Source organism: Papio anubis, chromosome 13 (assembly GCF_008728515.1).
Source record: "Papio anubis isolate 15944 chromosome 13, Panubis1.0, whole genome shotgun sequence".
Classification (NCBI taxonomy): Eukaryota; Metazoa; Chordata; class Mammalia; order Primates; family Cercopithecidae; genus Papio; species Papio anubis.
In genome coordinates, this window is record NC_044988.1 from 104,545,706 (window position 1) to 104,561,604 (window position 15,899).

Consider the following 15,899-nt stretch of genomic DNA (forward strand, 5'->3'; position numbering starts at 1 on the left):
TGGGTTCACCTCCTGCCCACCCAGGCCAGCATGGCTGCAGAGGTGGAGGTGCTTAGGCAGCCCGGTGAGGGACAGGTGGGAACACTCGCGCTCTGCAGGTACCCACAGGCCCGGTGCCCGTGGCTGCTGACAGATACCCTCATGGAGGCCCCAGCCCCCTGCCCCTTGGAGAAGCAGCAGAGGCCAGTGGACGGGGAGAGAACTCCCGAGTGTGGCCCACAGAGGACGCCGGCCTTGCCACACAGGACCAACGGGTGGGGTGGGGAGGAGGGCGGGCTGGTGGGGACTGATTACGGGCCCTCCCGCCCCAAACAAAAAAAATCCCCACACAGAACAAACGAACTGAATGGCGATGTATTTTAAACGCTCATATTTTGTTTCTCCTCTCACGTTTCTCCCTTTGCGTGCTGCTTTTCCACCATTCTAATGTCACTGTCCATCAAACCCTGGCACCTGCGGCCGCGATGTTTCAGAGACAATCGTACGGGGAAGCGTTTCACAGTCACAGTCGCAGGAAGGCCGGCAACAGGACGCAACAGAGTGAGGCTTTAAAAATTACTCGAAAGGGGAAGAAAACCCTTGAAAGCCTCAGGCCCACCCTCCTGCCCCCAAGGAAGACACCCCTGTCGTGGCGGTTTCCTCCCAAGCCTCGCCGCCGTCACAGGAGCCCTCTCCTCTGCCATTGTCCGTCCTGGCGTTTCTCGCACGAAGCTTTCACCTCAATCTCTAGAAGCAGAAACAAAACAGTCCCAGCCCTCCCCCCCGCCATATCCAAGTATACATGAGGGATAAAATTACATTTGTACAAAAATAGATTTTTTTTTTTTTTTTTTTACCTTTCCAGATGCTTTAGACATTTTCTCTTATCTTTACTCTCTTTATGGATCTGTCATCCTCTCTAAAGTATTAGCTATGCGTCCCAGCTAAGGCATTGCTAAGGATTGGGAACGGCTAAAGCTGTCTGCTCCAAAGCATCTTAAAATAGATGCATCTCCTGCCTTGAGATATTCATTCGAACCCGGATTTCACCAAAGGAGGGTCCTTATATACTTGCTTACACGAAGCAAATTTATAGGAAAACAGGGGAAATGTCTTGATTAAAAATAAACACAAAACACTGGTAACCGCTCCGCCTCTCCTGCGTGGCACTCGCGTGCGGCTCTCTCCACACGCATCTCTCTGTACAGCACATACATGTTTACACCGCACACCCGCGTGGACGGGCACCAGGTCACGCACCCCAACTCCACGACAGGGACACCAGCCGACTACCCACAGGCTGCACATTCTGGCAGGGCCCTCCTGGGTGCCCCAGGGGGAGGGGCTCGGGGCCATCTCCAGCACTGCCACCAGGCCGCCAGCCCAGAATTCTTGGGGAACACCGTGCTTGGAAAACCGAAGGTCAGGGCTGTCTTTCCCAGAGGTCGTATGCTTCCAGGGTATGGAGGGCCAGTGGCTGACACAGGCCCCAGCGTGGAAGGTCCCGGCAGGCCAGCTTCCAAGCATGCCCGACGCAGCCTAGGGGACCCCAGCTCTGTGGCATCTTCACTCCTCAGCCTAGGAGCGCCATCTGAACGGCAAAGCCGGAAGGTGACCAGCTGAGGCGCCCGCCTGAAGGTGCCAGAGTGCCCCGGGGTCCCAGGAAGCAGCCGCTGGGAAGGGGGGGCCCTGCTGGGAAGTCGCTTCATCCAGCCGGGCCAAGGCGGGGACAGGCACAGGTGGCTAATGAGCTGATGTTAGTGCTATCTTTAGAAAATTAAAGATTGTCCCACCAAAATAAGAATTACAAAAAAAATCACCTTAATTGAACCGGATTGGTAATACTACTACAGGTCTGGTTAAATAGAAACTCTACCTCTCTACTCAGTGATGCGCCACACTCCCCACGCGTCACCTTTTCAAACCAACAGCACTGTTTGTACAACCGCAAGGCCGATGAGAAAGGGGCAGGAAGAGCCCAGGACACGTGGAGCGGTGGGCAAGGCTGCCGGGGCCAGGGAGGTCCGGTTCTGCTTTCAGGGGTTGGCGGCCCGGCGGGGCTTCAGTGCTTTACATCCAGCCAGCCAGCCAGCGCCGGAAACGACCAAGTTCCCAGGAAGCCGACCCCCTACCATCGAGGCCCGTCCCTGGGCTTCTTCCTCTGGAGCCGTGGGCATTCCCAAGGGTCCGGGCACGGATGGGTGGGCGCTGGCTGCAGAAGGCACCAGGTGTTGGCGTTAGGTCTTTTCACGCTCCCACCGCCGGGGCCCCGGGAATGCCTGCACCCTCCTGCCGTTTCCACCACACCCCCCAGGGGCAGCTGGGGCTTCCTGGCAGTGCCTGGGAGGGGCCCAGCTGGCCAGGGACCTGGTACAGGTGTGAGGCTCAACACTCTGCCTCAGGATGGTGGACTGGGCAGGGGGCCACCTCTGGGGATCCATGACGCTGAAAGGCAGGGGTGGAGGGGGGCAGGAAGGAGGCAGGGGTGGAGGGGGACAGGAAGGAGAGGCTTGTGGAATCTCTGACAGCCTCTGTCCCGGGCACAGACTCAGCTGCAGGCTCCACCCAGGTGCCTCAGCTCAGCTCTGGCTGGGAGATCCAGGAAGGAAAAGAATGGACACTTTCTTCCCCACCGAGACTGGAGAACTGCCTCTCCAAGCCACTGCCTCCCAGTCCAACCTCCTAGGCAGCTCCCTTCCCCAGTGAGGAAGCCCCCGCTCCAGGTGGGGTAAGACTCTGGAGAAGGCACCCACTCCCCCGCATCATTCCTAGACTGCTCCCGGGAAGACAAGACCCCCCTCCTGTATCCCCCCATCCATCCCCCGTTCAGGCACCTGCGACTGACAAACGCTGGGTCCACGGGACTGAGGCGTGACTAGGAAAAGTACTCAGGCCAAAGGGAGGGCCTTCCAGTGCAAAAGAGGCGAGTTCAACCTGAGAGGGTCCCCACACCACCGGAGCCCGGGGGCAGAGCCTGTGGGAGGAGCGCCGGGCTGCACGGGGCTGAGCCCCCACCACCTTCAACCAGAGCAGACATTCAGTGAGGCTCCCAAGTAAGGCTCTGGGTGAACAACGCTGTCCGTGGGCACCACCAGGCTGGGGGGTCCCACCAGGGCCTGCGTGTGGCTCAGGCCCGAGGGCGCTGCAACTCAGGGTTCTCAGATTCCAAGTCTTTTAGACACAACTGGCAGCCAGAGAAAAAGCCTGAGCGGGGGTCCCACCAATGCCCCCGCAGAGCCACTCCAGGCCGCGGAGCATCTGCCCCACCCACGAGGCTCCCAGTTCCTGAGCCCCTCTTTCTCCAGGCCACCTGCCCCCTCTGAGGGAAACCGACAGGCCACCCTCCTCCCCTCCCATCCCCGCGGGCCTCACAGATGGCTGCAGGTCAGCAGAGCCCTGTGCCTCCGGCAAGGCCAGTGAGGTGGTGACACCCCACCCGCCCGAGCCGGGGCCGGCCCTGCAGGAACCAAGGACAAGCCTCGGCCCAGCCCTCAGAGCAAGAAGACTCAGGCTGGGGAGGGGCCAGGGCACTCCGGTCTGAACAGGGAGCAGGGAGTCTGAAACCAGGACACCAAGGCAGAGAGAAAACCGAGGGGTGGCGAGTGACCCCTGTCCCTGCAGCCTGGAGGTGGCCCCAAAACCCTGCACAGACGGTGGCTCATGTTCTCATTGGCTCAAGGGCAAACCTGTGAGTTATCTTTGGAAAAAGGGGCTGCTTCCCCCTCACTCAGAGCACAGGGCAGCCTGCTGGCCCCACGAGTCCCCTCTCCTCCCCGAGGCGGCTGAGGTCTTTGCTGACGACACACCAGCCTGCGCCCCCAGCTGTCCGCTCCTCCTGATGAGGGGGAAGCTGTCACAGGCTGGCCAGGCACCAGTATTCAGAGCAGGTGAAGATGTCACTCCAGACAGGACGGCCACACGGACATTCTGAAAACCAGCATCGATAAACAGCAACGGAAACAAAAACCGCATTCCCAACGCCTGCAGCTCCGGGGCTGGGGCCCGAAGACCCTGCGAGTCGCCCACGCCCCGTGGGGTGTGGCAGGGCGTCCCGAGAGCCCGGTGGGGAGGCGCCTGGCTGGGCTCACCACGCCAGTTCTTGCCACGCAGGCTGCTGCCTCAGGAAAGCCACTGCCCTGGGCCACAGACAAGTAGTAACAGAAATAAGGAGGGTGACAACACATCTCTTAGGCAGAGCAGTGACAGGCTGTGCCCCAAAGTCCAAACAGGCCAGGCAGAGAAGGGCAGGGACAGGACTCAGGCTGAGAAGAGCAGCTGGCGTCCAGGCAGGGTGGCCAGACCGGGTGGGCGCAAAGGATGCGCCCGCAGGCCTAAGTCATTTGGTGCGGCGCCTCCAGCATCTCCATGAGGAAGGTGTCAATGGGCGTGTCCCCAATGAGCTTGAAGAAGAAGAGATGTTCCAGGCACTTGAGCCCGATGGAGCGCAGAGCCGGCAGGCGGAGCAACAGCTTGGCGAACCTGCAGGGAACGGGTCTGGTGACGGCCAGGCAAGGGGCAGCGGCCGTTCTGCCCTGGCACCTGGAGGCCTCCCTGGCGATGGGGCTGTGTCTGAGAGCCCAACCCATCCGAGGCTGGTCTGTAGCCCCGGATCTGCCTGTGCCAAGCCTCTAGAAGGAAGGAGGGGAGGCTAGAAGGAAACAGGGGCAGTGGCATCCCAGAGCCAGGAGAGAGTGAAGGGGGATCCCTGGGGCCGAGGACGCAGATGAAGGGCCAGGGGCCAGACAGCGGCTGGCTAGGGCAGGCTGAATAGTTCTTTGTAAAGAAGTGAAAAATTGTGGGCAGCTGGGCATGATGGCTCACACTTGTAATCTCAGCACTTTGAGAGGCCGAGGTGGGAGGATGGCTGGAGGCCAGGAGTTCGAGACCAGCCTGGGCAACGCAGTGAGACCCTGTCTCTACAAAAGAACAAGAGAAAAACAGTAGCCAGGCGTGGTGGTGCACAATGCCTGTACCGAGGACCACCTGAGCCCAGGCTGAGGCTGCGGTGAGCTACGATCATACCACTGCACTCCAGCCTGGGCAACACAGCGAGACGCTGTCTCTTAAAACATGGAAAAATGTGGGCCATGACAGCCAGGAGCGGGTGTGAGGTCAGCAATGCATCTGGCTGCAGCAGCCACCGCAGCAAGAGACTGTGGGGCCTGTCAGGGAAAGGGCTGCTGAGCACACTGGTGAGTCGCAGGGAACAGGCAGGGCACATGGTGGGTAACCAAGAAGTCAAAGGGCATCAGGTGGGGGAGGAGGAGTCAGGCTGCACCCCCACTGCAGGTGGAGCCGGGCCTGACTTGGGAGCTGTGTACTGGGGCAAGCCCCTTTCCATACAGTGCCTCCCACGGCACCTCGTGCAGGGCTGTGGGCCTCAGACCAGGGCCACCCCTTCCCCAGAAATAGCTCTGCTGGTGTTGGGCACAGCCTGGTCAGAGAAGGCTGGCGGGGGAGGGAGGGAGCATGGGTTGCTCCTCAGGGCCTGGCCCACCCCGGGGAGTTTCCTGGGGCAGGGACCAGTGGGCTGGCGGAGAGGGAGCGGGGGGAAGTCTGGGGCTCTGGGAAGAGGGATGGCAGGGCCAGGCATGAGGGCAGCAGCTGCCGCTGAGGACAGGGGGGACCAGGTATCCCTTCTGGCTGGCCATGTCTGCCCCAAGGCCCCTGTGCACGGCCTGAGTCTCTCCACACGGCCCCTCCAGGGGCTGCGGGATCTCATTAATTATTAACGACGTCTCTCTTTCAGGGAAAAGCTCTGTGGTTGGCTGCCTCGCAGTCCTTGTTTTAAAGGCAAAAACAGCGCAGAGGCTGGAGTCCGGCCAGAGAACAAGCTGTTTTCTGCTGAGCTGGCGAGATGGGCCAGGGCAGAAAGCCAGGAAAAATAAGCTGCCTGCCACCCCCTCCTGTCCTCATCCTCCGGGAAGTTTCACTTTAAACCAAGCCAGATGAGGGCTGAGCAGGCAGCGGGGACACAGTTAACTGTGTATGTGCTGGTGGCGGGAGGGCCTGGGTGTCCTAGGAGGTCTGCTGGGCCCCACCTCCCCCAACCCCCCACCTCCCCCAACCCCCCACCCACAGTCTGAGGATCAAGAGGCCAGGAGATGCCCCTTTTGAGAGAAGAGGCAGACTCTGGAGAGCTGACTTTGAAACCGAGGGATCCACAAATATTTCTCTTCCTGGACACCTACTGTGCACCCAGCACTGCGGACTCAGAAACGAGAGAACCCCAGCCCTTCTAGGGCCCACAGCCGGGCAGGGGAGAAAGATGAGCTCTGCGCTTGGGCCGTGGCTGCCTATTCTGTACACACTTGTAGAGAGTGTTTAGAATGTGTAGGCATCTGGCCATCCACTCTACACATGCTTGTGAAGTACCTACTACGTGCTGGTGTCGCCGGACCTCTGGTGGTTCTGCCTGGCAGGGGAGCGCAGTGGGGGGTGAAGCACAGCCTTCATCTACCTACTTGACAAAGACAAGCACCTACTATGCGCCAGGTGTGAGGTAATCCTTCCGGTGGGGATATAGCGTGAGCCTGTGGGGTGTGCCTGCCACAGCCCACTGGCCTAGAGGACCTCCCGCTGCCTGCTCAGGACCTGCTGGCACGGGCTGGGCCTGGGGAAGGTGCCACCTTCTCATTCACATAAAACAGCCTTGCAGCAAGGTGGGGGCTCTGGAGACAAGAGCCCAGGTCTGGGGTGTGTGTGGGACAGGGCGGGACCCACCTTCCCGGCTGCTCTGGGTACTTGTGCTTGCAGTAGGCCTCCAGGGATGCGTAGACCTTCTCCCTCAGCGCCTCCACCTCGGCCGGGTTCGAGAGCCCCTTGGAGTCTGAAAGGAGAAGAGGCCACAGGTCAGAACCCTCAGCTGGGTGTGTTCCAGGCACCCGCCCCCAGGACCCAGGCTTGTGTGGGGTCTCCCAAGCTGCCCCACCATGGGCAGAGTAGGTGGTGTGAGGGACGCCACTGGACACGCCCCCGCCTGCTCCCCCAGAGCCTGGTGGCAGGGGGATGACCATGGAATCCATGGCCAGGCCAGGCTGCTCTGGCTCCAAGCTCGGCTCTGCCACTTGCCAGCCATGTGGCCTTGGGTCAATTATTTGACCTCCAGAGACTCAGTTTCCCCATCGATAAAGTGTCAGGAATCTGCTGCTTTCCAGCCGCCATGGGATCTGGGAGAGACAACGGAGGCCTCTGCTGCCCTTGGGTCCCAGCCCCATGACACGGACGGGAGCTATCACTGCTGCCCCCAGAAGCACCCAGACCCTGAGGGAACCCATCCTCGGCATGCTCATGGAGTGCTGAGCTCAGGACCCAGACTCGAGAGCCCAGAGTGGACAGAGGCTGAGACTGCAGCCACCAACACCTCCAAGGCCAAGGGACCCCATGTGAATGCCACCTGGGCCCATGTCCTGGGGCTCCCTGGCAACGTGTCTGGCTCCCTGAGCTGCCTCAGCTCTAGCCCGTCTCCTCACCCTCCCTGCAAGCCTGTGCCTTGGTCTCCTCGCCTTCCCTGCAACCCTGTGCCTAGACCCTGCTCGTGCCAGACAATCTCACCCTCCCTGCAGGCCCGTGCCCAGGTGCCGCTGGTGCCCCAGCTCTAGCAACCAGACCACACAGGACCTGAATGGGGATTCCTTGGGCCGGGCCGAGCCGTGGCGTGACTCAGCCTCCGAGCCGGCAGGATTATGGCCTGGATGCACAGCCTGGATGATATGATGTCCCTGGAAACAAGCTCTCCCCACAGGAAGATGTCCATCTCCATCCCGGCCCAGTCCCTCAGAGCCAGGTCTGACAAAGGGCAAGGTCAGGGCCAGGAGCCGAGAGGGCTCCATTTCCTCCACCACAGCCCAGGTGAGCTCCCCACGGCAGCCCCAAACCTCTCCCTCCACACCCCAGCCGCCCACCCCTATCGCAATGAGCTGAGTTTCCAAACACAGAAACCCACAGCTCCCTCCCAGCTGGAACCCCTCGGGACTTGGCTCCCTGTGGCCCCAAGAGAAAACCCAGACTTAGCAAGACTTTCAAGACCCTGCCTGGGCTGCCCCCACCAATCCACCCCACCTCTGTGCCTCCCGTTCCCCTGGCCCCTGTCTAACTTTCAGCTCCCGGAGGAAGTGGCCCGCACCCTCGACCCACCGCGCTCCTGTCCTCATGTCCCGGGGGCGCCTGCTGGTGGGTGTGACCCTCTAAACCCCAAGCTCTGGGCAGGCAAGCCCTACCCAGCAGTGTGAAGAGCCCTCCCATGCCCGGCAGGGTGCCGAGCAAACAGGCACATGTCAGCACTTGCTGGGCAAAGGGGTAGCATCTAGGAGGCTTTTCAAACCGAGAACCCAGAGGCTGGAGAAGGGCCGGACTGTGGGCCAGAGGCTTGTGCCCAGCTCCAGCCCCACAGCCCCAAGCCCTGCTCTCCTCAACCACAGGGACCCAGCCCCAGAAACACCCTGGACCCGAGGCTCGGGGATGAGGTTGGTGCCCTCTGAACACCTGGCAGACCTGACCCATCCCCGCGCCATCCCCAGCCTGCAGAGCTCGGGGCTCCCAAACTTCAGCACTGGAAGTTCACAACCACAGCCGGCCACTTCCGGAGTCTGGATTCCGATGCACAATAGTGAACGCTGCGAACCGCGGAGCCCGGACAGCACCACCAAGCCCCTCATGACAGGTGCCTTGCTGGGTCCCCCTGTGCCCAGGGGCCACGCTCCCTTGGCGGGCCCTCAAGGTGAGCAGAAGGCAGCACGGCCACACTTCCCACTGGGAGGGGAGCACGCTGAGCTCAAGGAGAGCGGAAGTTGGCCTCATGTGCGGCCACAGCCAAGAGGTGCAGCCGGGAGGAGGCCCAGGTGCCTCTGCCCCACCAGAGAACGGGGCCAGGAGCCTCGAGGCAGGAAGGCCATACCGGGGTTGAAGAGGACGATGGCGCGCAGGCAGCCCAGCTCCGTCTTGTCCATCTGCATGTCCCGCATCTTGGACACGAGCTCTGTCAGCACCCTGCAGAGGAGGAGGGCAGACACCCCATCCCAGTTAGGCCGAGGTCCTCACCAAGGCCATACCTTCCCCCAAGGTCTCTGGGAAGCCCGGCGTGGCCAGAAGGCGGCTGAGATGGGCCAAGCCAAGGCAAGGACCACCAGACAGCCCGAGAGGGAGTGGGCTGGAACCTGGGCCCAGGTGCCACCCCTGCCCGGAGGGTGGGCTCCTCTCCTCTCTCTCTAGGTCTGCCTGTGGGGCTTTATTCTGGGAACCTAGAGGCTAAGGAGGCACCTCGTGACAGCTAAGCTGAGGTGAGCCGGAGCTGCACGTGAGGTACAGAGTCCACCCCTCCTGAGCCCAGTAAGACCCACCACTGTCCCTCCTCAGCTGCAGACCTAGCACCACCTGAGGCAAAGCCCCTGCCCGTGCCCCAGCCCCAGTCGCTCCCTTCAGTCCAGGAAGAGACCTCTCCCCAGGGCCTGATCTCCCTGGGTGGGGGCTGCCAAAGGGAGTCATGTCCACTTCTTATCACCAGAAAAAAACAAACAAACAAACCACCAGCCTCGACACAGGGAAAGCCCGCCAGTTCCCTCCATGGAGAGACTGGGGGCGTTCTCGGATTCAGACTCAGCCGCCCCACTCCTGCAGCTGGATTCTGAATCCCATCGGCCTCTGCAGTGTCCTGGGCCCCCTAGCCTCAGCAGCCTGCCCACCAACCCCAAAGCTCGACTGCTGTGTCCAGGAACTGAGGGTGGGCCAGAGCGGGGGAAAGGGAGGTGACCGGGTGGGGCCCGGATGGTTGCCTAAGGAGCCTGGGCTCTCCCCTGTAGGCCAAGGGGGGCCCTGAAGGTCTGCAGAATGGGGAGTGCCCTGGCTGATTCCTGGGAGAAGATCTGAAGGAGCCCGGAGGACAGGGTGGGACAGAACAGGAGCTGGGAGGGACCCCCGATGTCTGCTCTGAGGCAGAGGCACACAGCTGCAGAGGGGCAGGGCAGCGGGCATGGAAACGGCCTGGGCCACTGAGGGCAAAGACTTTGCATTCCACTTGCACAGAAGGCGAGGAAACGCTGGGGCCTCTGTAGTCACTGCTCTGGGACCCCAGAGAATGTAACCCCAGAGATAGCAACAAGGAAGCTACCGTCCACCTCTGTCATCGCCATCTCTCTACCAGCCAGCCAAAGGAACTGTCAGCTGGGCCAGTGGCTGGGGCCTCGCTTCCCAAAGCCGTATCCCCAGTACCCCCCTAAAGAAGCTGCTGTGGGCAATAAACACGGCACCCTGTAGCCCCCGTGGGGACCCTCCTGTACACTAACTTCTTAAAGGCCCTGACAAGTCCTGCAGCAAAGACCCTCAAGGACACTGTTTAAACCAGTGTTTGCCCACCATCCGCGGCCACCCTTTTGCACTTGGCACATCCCATGGAGGTCAAGTTTCAGGACCACCCTTGGGACGCGGGGACCTGAACCACCCCCTGGGGCATTGCTGCTGGGACATCCGTCCCCCTGTAACTGCCAGTGCATGACCTCTACTCACCTCTAATGTGAGGGCTTTCGTGTTCAGGGGCCACCTTCTCCAGGTGGCCTGCTCCTCCCCACCCACGGCTCCTTGTGCTGCAGATACCTGACCAAGGACCCTGCAGTACCCCTCCCCAGCCCTCCTGCTCCAGCTGAAGCTGACATCCAGTCCCCAGAAGGCCCAGTGGGCTCTCTGGACTCGTGGAGAAAGACCGCAGTGACAGCGACAAGGAAGCTACCATCCGCCTCGCCTGGCAGAGCCGAGCTGGCCGGCACTCTGGGAGGGCAACGTGAATGGACATGGACCACCCAGGCCCGGACGACGGCGGGCTCTGCAGCCAGTGCTGCTCCTGCAGTGTGTCCCCTGAGAAGTGGCTGAGGTGCAGCCCATGCTCTGCTGGGAGGCGTAAAGCACTGTGGTCCGACACCCCTGCCTGCACGGGGACAGGCGTTAGGCCGCACCACGCCCCGGGCTGCCACGGCTTTCCCGTGCCAGCCTCACGCAGCCTGCGATGTGCCAACCGGAACTGACACTTTTACAAAACCGCATCTACGGTATCATCGCTTTAAAAATAAATGAAGCTTTCCTTCCCACAGATAAATACATGGGATCGTGAAAAAAGAAGAGCTGGAGAGAGATAGGCCAAGTGCTCCCTGTGGTTACAGATGCCCCAGAGGCAGGGCTGGCATGGGGCTCTGAGCCTCCTCCTTGTGCTTTTCTCTGTTTTCAACGTGCGCACCCTTCATGCGCTGAAATAATACTAGGTAGGACGTGCACGGGGGCCGAAGCGACTGAACTCAGCTCGCCTGGCGGTGGAGGTGAGCAAAGCGCCCTCGCCCCTCCTGGGACCCCCCCTGACCTGTCAAAGATGGCGCCCACCCCCGCGCTGTGGGCGCTGTTCCGGTGGACGTGCAGTCCGGTGGCCAGGAGGATCCCGTCCTTCACGGCGATGGAGCGGTGGGAGAAGGAGGCGATGAGCAGTTCATTCCAGCCTGGGGAGGAAGCATATGGTCACTCGGCCGTCTCCAGGCCCCACGGGGCTCGCCCCTTCCCTAGCCCCTGGTGGGAGCCCACAGAGCCAGCATGTCACAGACCCATCCTGACAGGTTCTGGAACCCCAATCCCACGAAATATTCCACAGAAAAGAGGTTCCTGAGAATGCCTCTTCCACAGTACACACCGGCACACAACAGACCCTGAGAAGTCCCGCACAAAGTCCCTTGAGCTTTGTGGAACCCAAGAGCTCACAAACTCATGTGCCCACGGAAGCTTCCTCCTGTCCGTGCAGGACGCTCCTGCCACAGAGCACGTGGGAGAGCACCCAGCGATGTTCCCAGGGTGGTCCCAGAACCACTGCCGCCAGCAGGGTCCCAGGAGCAAACTCTCGGGGATCCGTGTGCACTTCGTGGAATGCCACCAAACAGCAGGTTATCCAACGGAAGGCAGGTGCATGAGAGCCGCGGCGTCTTTTGGGAGGTTTCCCAGCGGGGGGAAGGTTAGAAAACAGCAGCCCCTCAACATCGGGGGTTCCCTGGGGGGCAGGCAGTTAGGAACAGCAGTCCCTAAACATGAGGTTACAGTGCAGACAAAGCAGAGCAGGCATCGGGGAGGAAGAAAGCCTCAAACAGGGACCCTCGCGTGCACACGCATTACTGTTTTAATGGCTCCTGGAGACCAGGTGACATGGAATCACCCGCAGTCACACAGTCAGGGACCCTCGCGTGCACACGCATTACTGTTTTAACGGCTCCCGTTTACAGGGTGACATGGAATCACCTGCAGTCACACAGTCAGGGACCCTCGCGTGCACACGCATTGCTGTTTTAACGGCTCCCGTTTACAGGGTGACACAGAATCACCTGCAGTCACACAGTCACCTTCAGCACCTTCTGCACTCCCCGAGCACTCCAGAGGCTCCAGCCTCTACCCCGACAGTGTCATGAATTTCCCACTTAATCCCAACTGTAATCCTGGAAAACTGGCATTAACCTTGTTTTACAGAGGGGGAAACTGAGGCATGAGGCGGTCAGTGATCAGCAAGAAGTTGGTGGGGACCACCGTGCCAGCTCCAGCTCGGCCCACCACACCCTCCCAGCACACACCCACCCCGTCATGGGGACCCCGAGGGCAGGTGTCACCACCCCCATTCTCCTCGTTTCACAACTGAGTAATCCCAGGGCCCCAGAAGGGAAGTCCCACCCCCGAGGCCACCCCGCCCAGGTGTGCTGACAGACCAGGCAGGGATGGCACCCGACTCGCCCCAGGCTGTGCAACCAAAATGAGGGAGGAACGGTGGGGTCTGTGCCCCACCACCGTGGGAGCATGCAGACGGCACCACGGGCGGTCTGATGGAAAAGCCAGGGCTGGAAATACTGTCACAGACGCGGGACAGGCACCTCCCACCTGTCACGCATCCCTTCTCCCTGCCAGGTGGCAGCAGGCAGCCTGTTGCAATGGGGAGTCAGAACAGTGGGGTTCCCTGGGGCGGCGGTTTGAGAAACACACCCCAAGGCTGCAGTGTGCAGTGGCGTCCCAGGGCTCAGCCGAGTCAGCCACGAAGACAGCTTCCACGCTGCCCAGCCAGATTTTCTTTGACCACAGAACCTTTTTTTTTTTTTTTTTTTGCCCATGAAACATCTGTAGCATCACATTTAGGAGAACTCTGATCTAGATGACCCCCTCAATCTGACGTGTAGGTAATCTGTGGCCCGGGGAGGGGAAGGGTTTGCCCCAAATCACACAGAGACTCGGACAGAAGCCCTGGGCCCACTCCCACTCCTGCCCCTCCTACAGCTCAGCCTGTCAGGTTTTCCTGGGCTGAGAGGTACTGGGTCTGACACCCAGTGAGAGTAAATGCTCTCCCAGGAAAGGGCTCTCCCTCCCTTCCCACACCAGGCCCGGTGTGGACAAACTTCCTGTGGCCAGGGGCAGGGACCCAGGGGCCTGAGGACAAGAGCTGGGCTGGGGCACAGCTGGCCCCAAACCCACCAGCCCTGGCCAGTCCTGGCCTCTGGGGCCCACCTCTCTCCCTCGCATCCTCCAGGCCTGGGGGTTTACCGGAGCGGTGGCCCCCTCCCCTCCCACTGCCCCGAGAGCCCCTGGGGCCACCCAGCAGGTACCAGGGTGGACTTGCCTCTGAAACTGTGGTGTGCCCAGCAGAGGGGCCTGCTGCACGGCTGGGTGCACACTGCTGAGCCGAGATGCAGCCCTCAGCACAGGATACAGGTCAGGACCCCATACACACGGACAGAACATCGCGGAGTCTCTCTCTGCACCCTCCGGCATGCCGGCTGCATCTCAGCTCCCCTGTCCCCCGTCCCTCCACCCCGATGTCCTCACTCGGTTATTTCTCCTCTCCTGCCCCGAACACCTTTGTAAGCTGCCCTCCTCCTTCTCGGACGTAAGAGAAAACGGGAGAGGAATCCATTTTACAGTAACCTTTGGGGCGCGTCTTCACCTTTCTAAGTGCTCCATTGCTGCACAGAGAGTTCCTGGCCCTGCGATGTGGGGGCCCGACAGAGCCACAGCTTTTAACAGCTCAGGGTGCACTGGCCTTTCAGAAGAAGGACCTCAGTGATGCAGGGGATACCAGGTCTTACTCCAGGCTCCAAGCGCAGGACCAAGAGTCTTGCCTGGAGCTGCCCCCTTGGTCACTACGTCCTCCAACTCAAGAGGCTGGCCCTGCCCAAGGAACTTACTCCTGCAGATCCCTTGTGACCCTGCCCACACGCCCAGAGCCTCTGCTGGGGTTGCAGGATCCCTGGACAGCACTTCTGGAAGGAAAAGCATGGAGTCAAGGGTCACGTGGGGAAGCCAGGGCCTCGGGCTCCAACCTGGCTCAGCCGCGTTTCTGTCTCACTTCTGAGCTGCCACTTCCTCAGCACAGGGGGCAGTGAGAACAGCTACTCCTGGCGGTCTGGAGAGTTAAATGAGTCCACACCCATGAGGCAGGGCAGGGCCCCCCAGAGTCACAGCTGCTGTCCCCATGGGGCTTGTGATGGGGATCCCGTTCCAGGGCGGCAGTGACAAGAGCCCAGCCTGGCTTCCCCTGTGTCCTGTGTCCTGGGGCCGGAGATGTGGGCAGGATTAACAAGACCAGGGACGTCAAGTGGTGTGCTGTCCCCACAGGGGGACCTCAGGCCTGCTACATAAGCCTGGCTCCTCCCTCCTCACGGCCCAGCAAGGCCTGCCCCTTCCCCCCAACCCCCCGCCTCCACGGCAGGAGGTGCCCGTGCAGCCCAGGCCCTCCGAAGACCCCACTGGAGCAGCTAACGCAGACTCAGAACCCAACAGCCTGGGATGAGGGGGCAAGCGGGAAGGAGGTTGGATGGAGGAACTTGAAAGCTGTGAGCGAGCCGGCCCTGTCTCAGTTTACTCATCTGACAAACACAAGCGTCAGGGTGTGACTCGGAGCTTCCATGGAACAAGCCAAAACTATTCATTTTAATGCTTTATTTCTGAAGGCTTCCTAGACAGGTGGGGCAGGAGCCCACCCCAAGGAAGGGGCCCTACCCGGCAGGAGCAGACACGCGTGACGTTAGCCTCCCACAGCCCGGCTGGAATCCTCCACCAGTTTCTGGGCCCCTGCACCCCAGCTCAGTGCCACCGAGAGCCACAGGTGGACACGCCCCGGAGTGAGCAGAGACCCTGGGCCTTGAACCTGCATGGCCAATGGCTCTCACAATGGTGGGAATCCCAGGTCTGGGCACCCATTCCTATCGCTGCTGCCGCCCAGTGAAAGTGACCTCCCCCACCAGCGCTGGGAACACAGTGGGAGGGCCCAGCACAGGGACATAACGGGGGAGCACTCAGTGCCCCCTTGCACCTGCCAGGGCTGGGCGGGGCCTCACTTCCGCCACTGCCTCCTGCCAGAAGAAAACCCAGCAGGACCGCACCCCCATTCCCGGTCAGGCTACAGCCACAGCCCCAGCCCCAAGCCCCCTAGAGGAGGACAGAGCCCTTCAGCCAATACCAGCTGGCAGCATGCATGAGCAGGGCCCGCTGGACATAGGTCAGCAAGGACCTCAGTGGGGACCCAGCACCACACTCCGCCACGATCCCCCCACGCAGGTCCTCAGCACCGCGCTCCGCCACGCTCACCCCACGCAGGCCCTCAGCACCGCACTCCGCCACGATCCCCCCACGCAGGCCCTCAGCACCGCGCTCTGCCACAACCACCCCACGCAGGCCCTCAGCACCGCACTCCGCCACAACCTCCCCACACAGGCCCTCAGCACTGCACTCCGCCACGCTCACCCCTCGCAGGCCCTCAGCACCGCGCTCCGCCACAACCACCCCACGCAGGCCCTCAGCACCGCACTCCACCACGCTCACCCCTTGCAGGCCCTCAGCACTGCACCCCGCCACGCAGGCCCTCAGCACCGCACTCCACCACGATCCTCCCATGCAGGCCCTCAGCACCGCACCCCGCCACCCTC

General features: G+C 61.4%; 2 protein-coding genes and 1 pseudogene across 5 annotated transcripts in view; all 3 read right to left on the reverse strand.

Annotated features, from left to right (window-relative positions):
• Positions 1 to 338: 338 nt before the first annotated feature.
• Positions 339 to 1,892, reverse strand: LOC103878077. Its single transcript, XM_009187890.4, has one exon. It carries the CDS (start codon positions 1,504 to 1,506, stop codon positions 1,009 to 1,011), a length of 498 nt encoding a protein of 165 aa, XP_009186154.2. The 5' UTR covers positions 1,507 to 1,892; the 3' UTR covers positions 339 to 1,008.
• Positions 339 to 3,641, reverse strand: LOC108582301 (annotated as a pseudogene). The gene has a single exon (XR_001895579.3). The product of XR_001895579.3 is annotated as an uncharacterized LOC108582301 (transcript).
• Positions 339 to 15,899, reverse strand: part of RXRA (retinoid X receptor alpha) — a 113,616-nt gene continuing 98,055 nt past the window's right edge. For all 3 annotated transcript variants that reach the window (XM_031654695.1, XM_021927075.2, XM_017949503.3), the window contains 4 exons: positions 11,321 to 11,453; positions 8,876 to 8,967; positions 6,703 to 6,808; positions 339 to 4,458 (listed from right to left, as the gene is read on the reverse strand). In XM_031654695.1, coding sequence (XP_031510555.1) covers positions 4,311 to 4,458; positions 6,703 to 6,808; positions 8,876 to 8,967; positions 11,321 to 11,453 — 479 coding nt within the window. In that variant the 3' untranslated portion in view covers positions 339 to 4,310. The remainder of the gene's footprint in view (positions 4,459 to 6,702; positions 6,809 to 8,875; positions 8,968 to 11,320; positions 11,454 to 15,899) is intronic.

Coding starts and splice junctions, on each gene's coding strand:
- LOC103878077 (XM_009187890.4), bottom strand. CDS start 1,506: ATGCTTGGAAGCTGGCCTGCCGGGACCTTCCACGCTGGGGCCTGTGTC.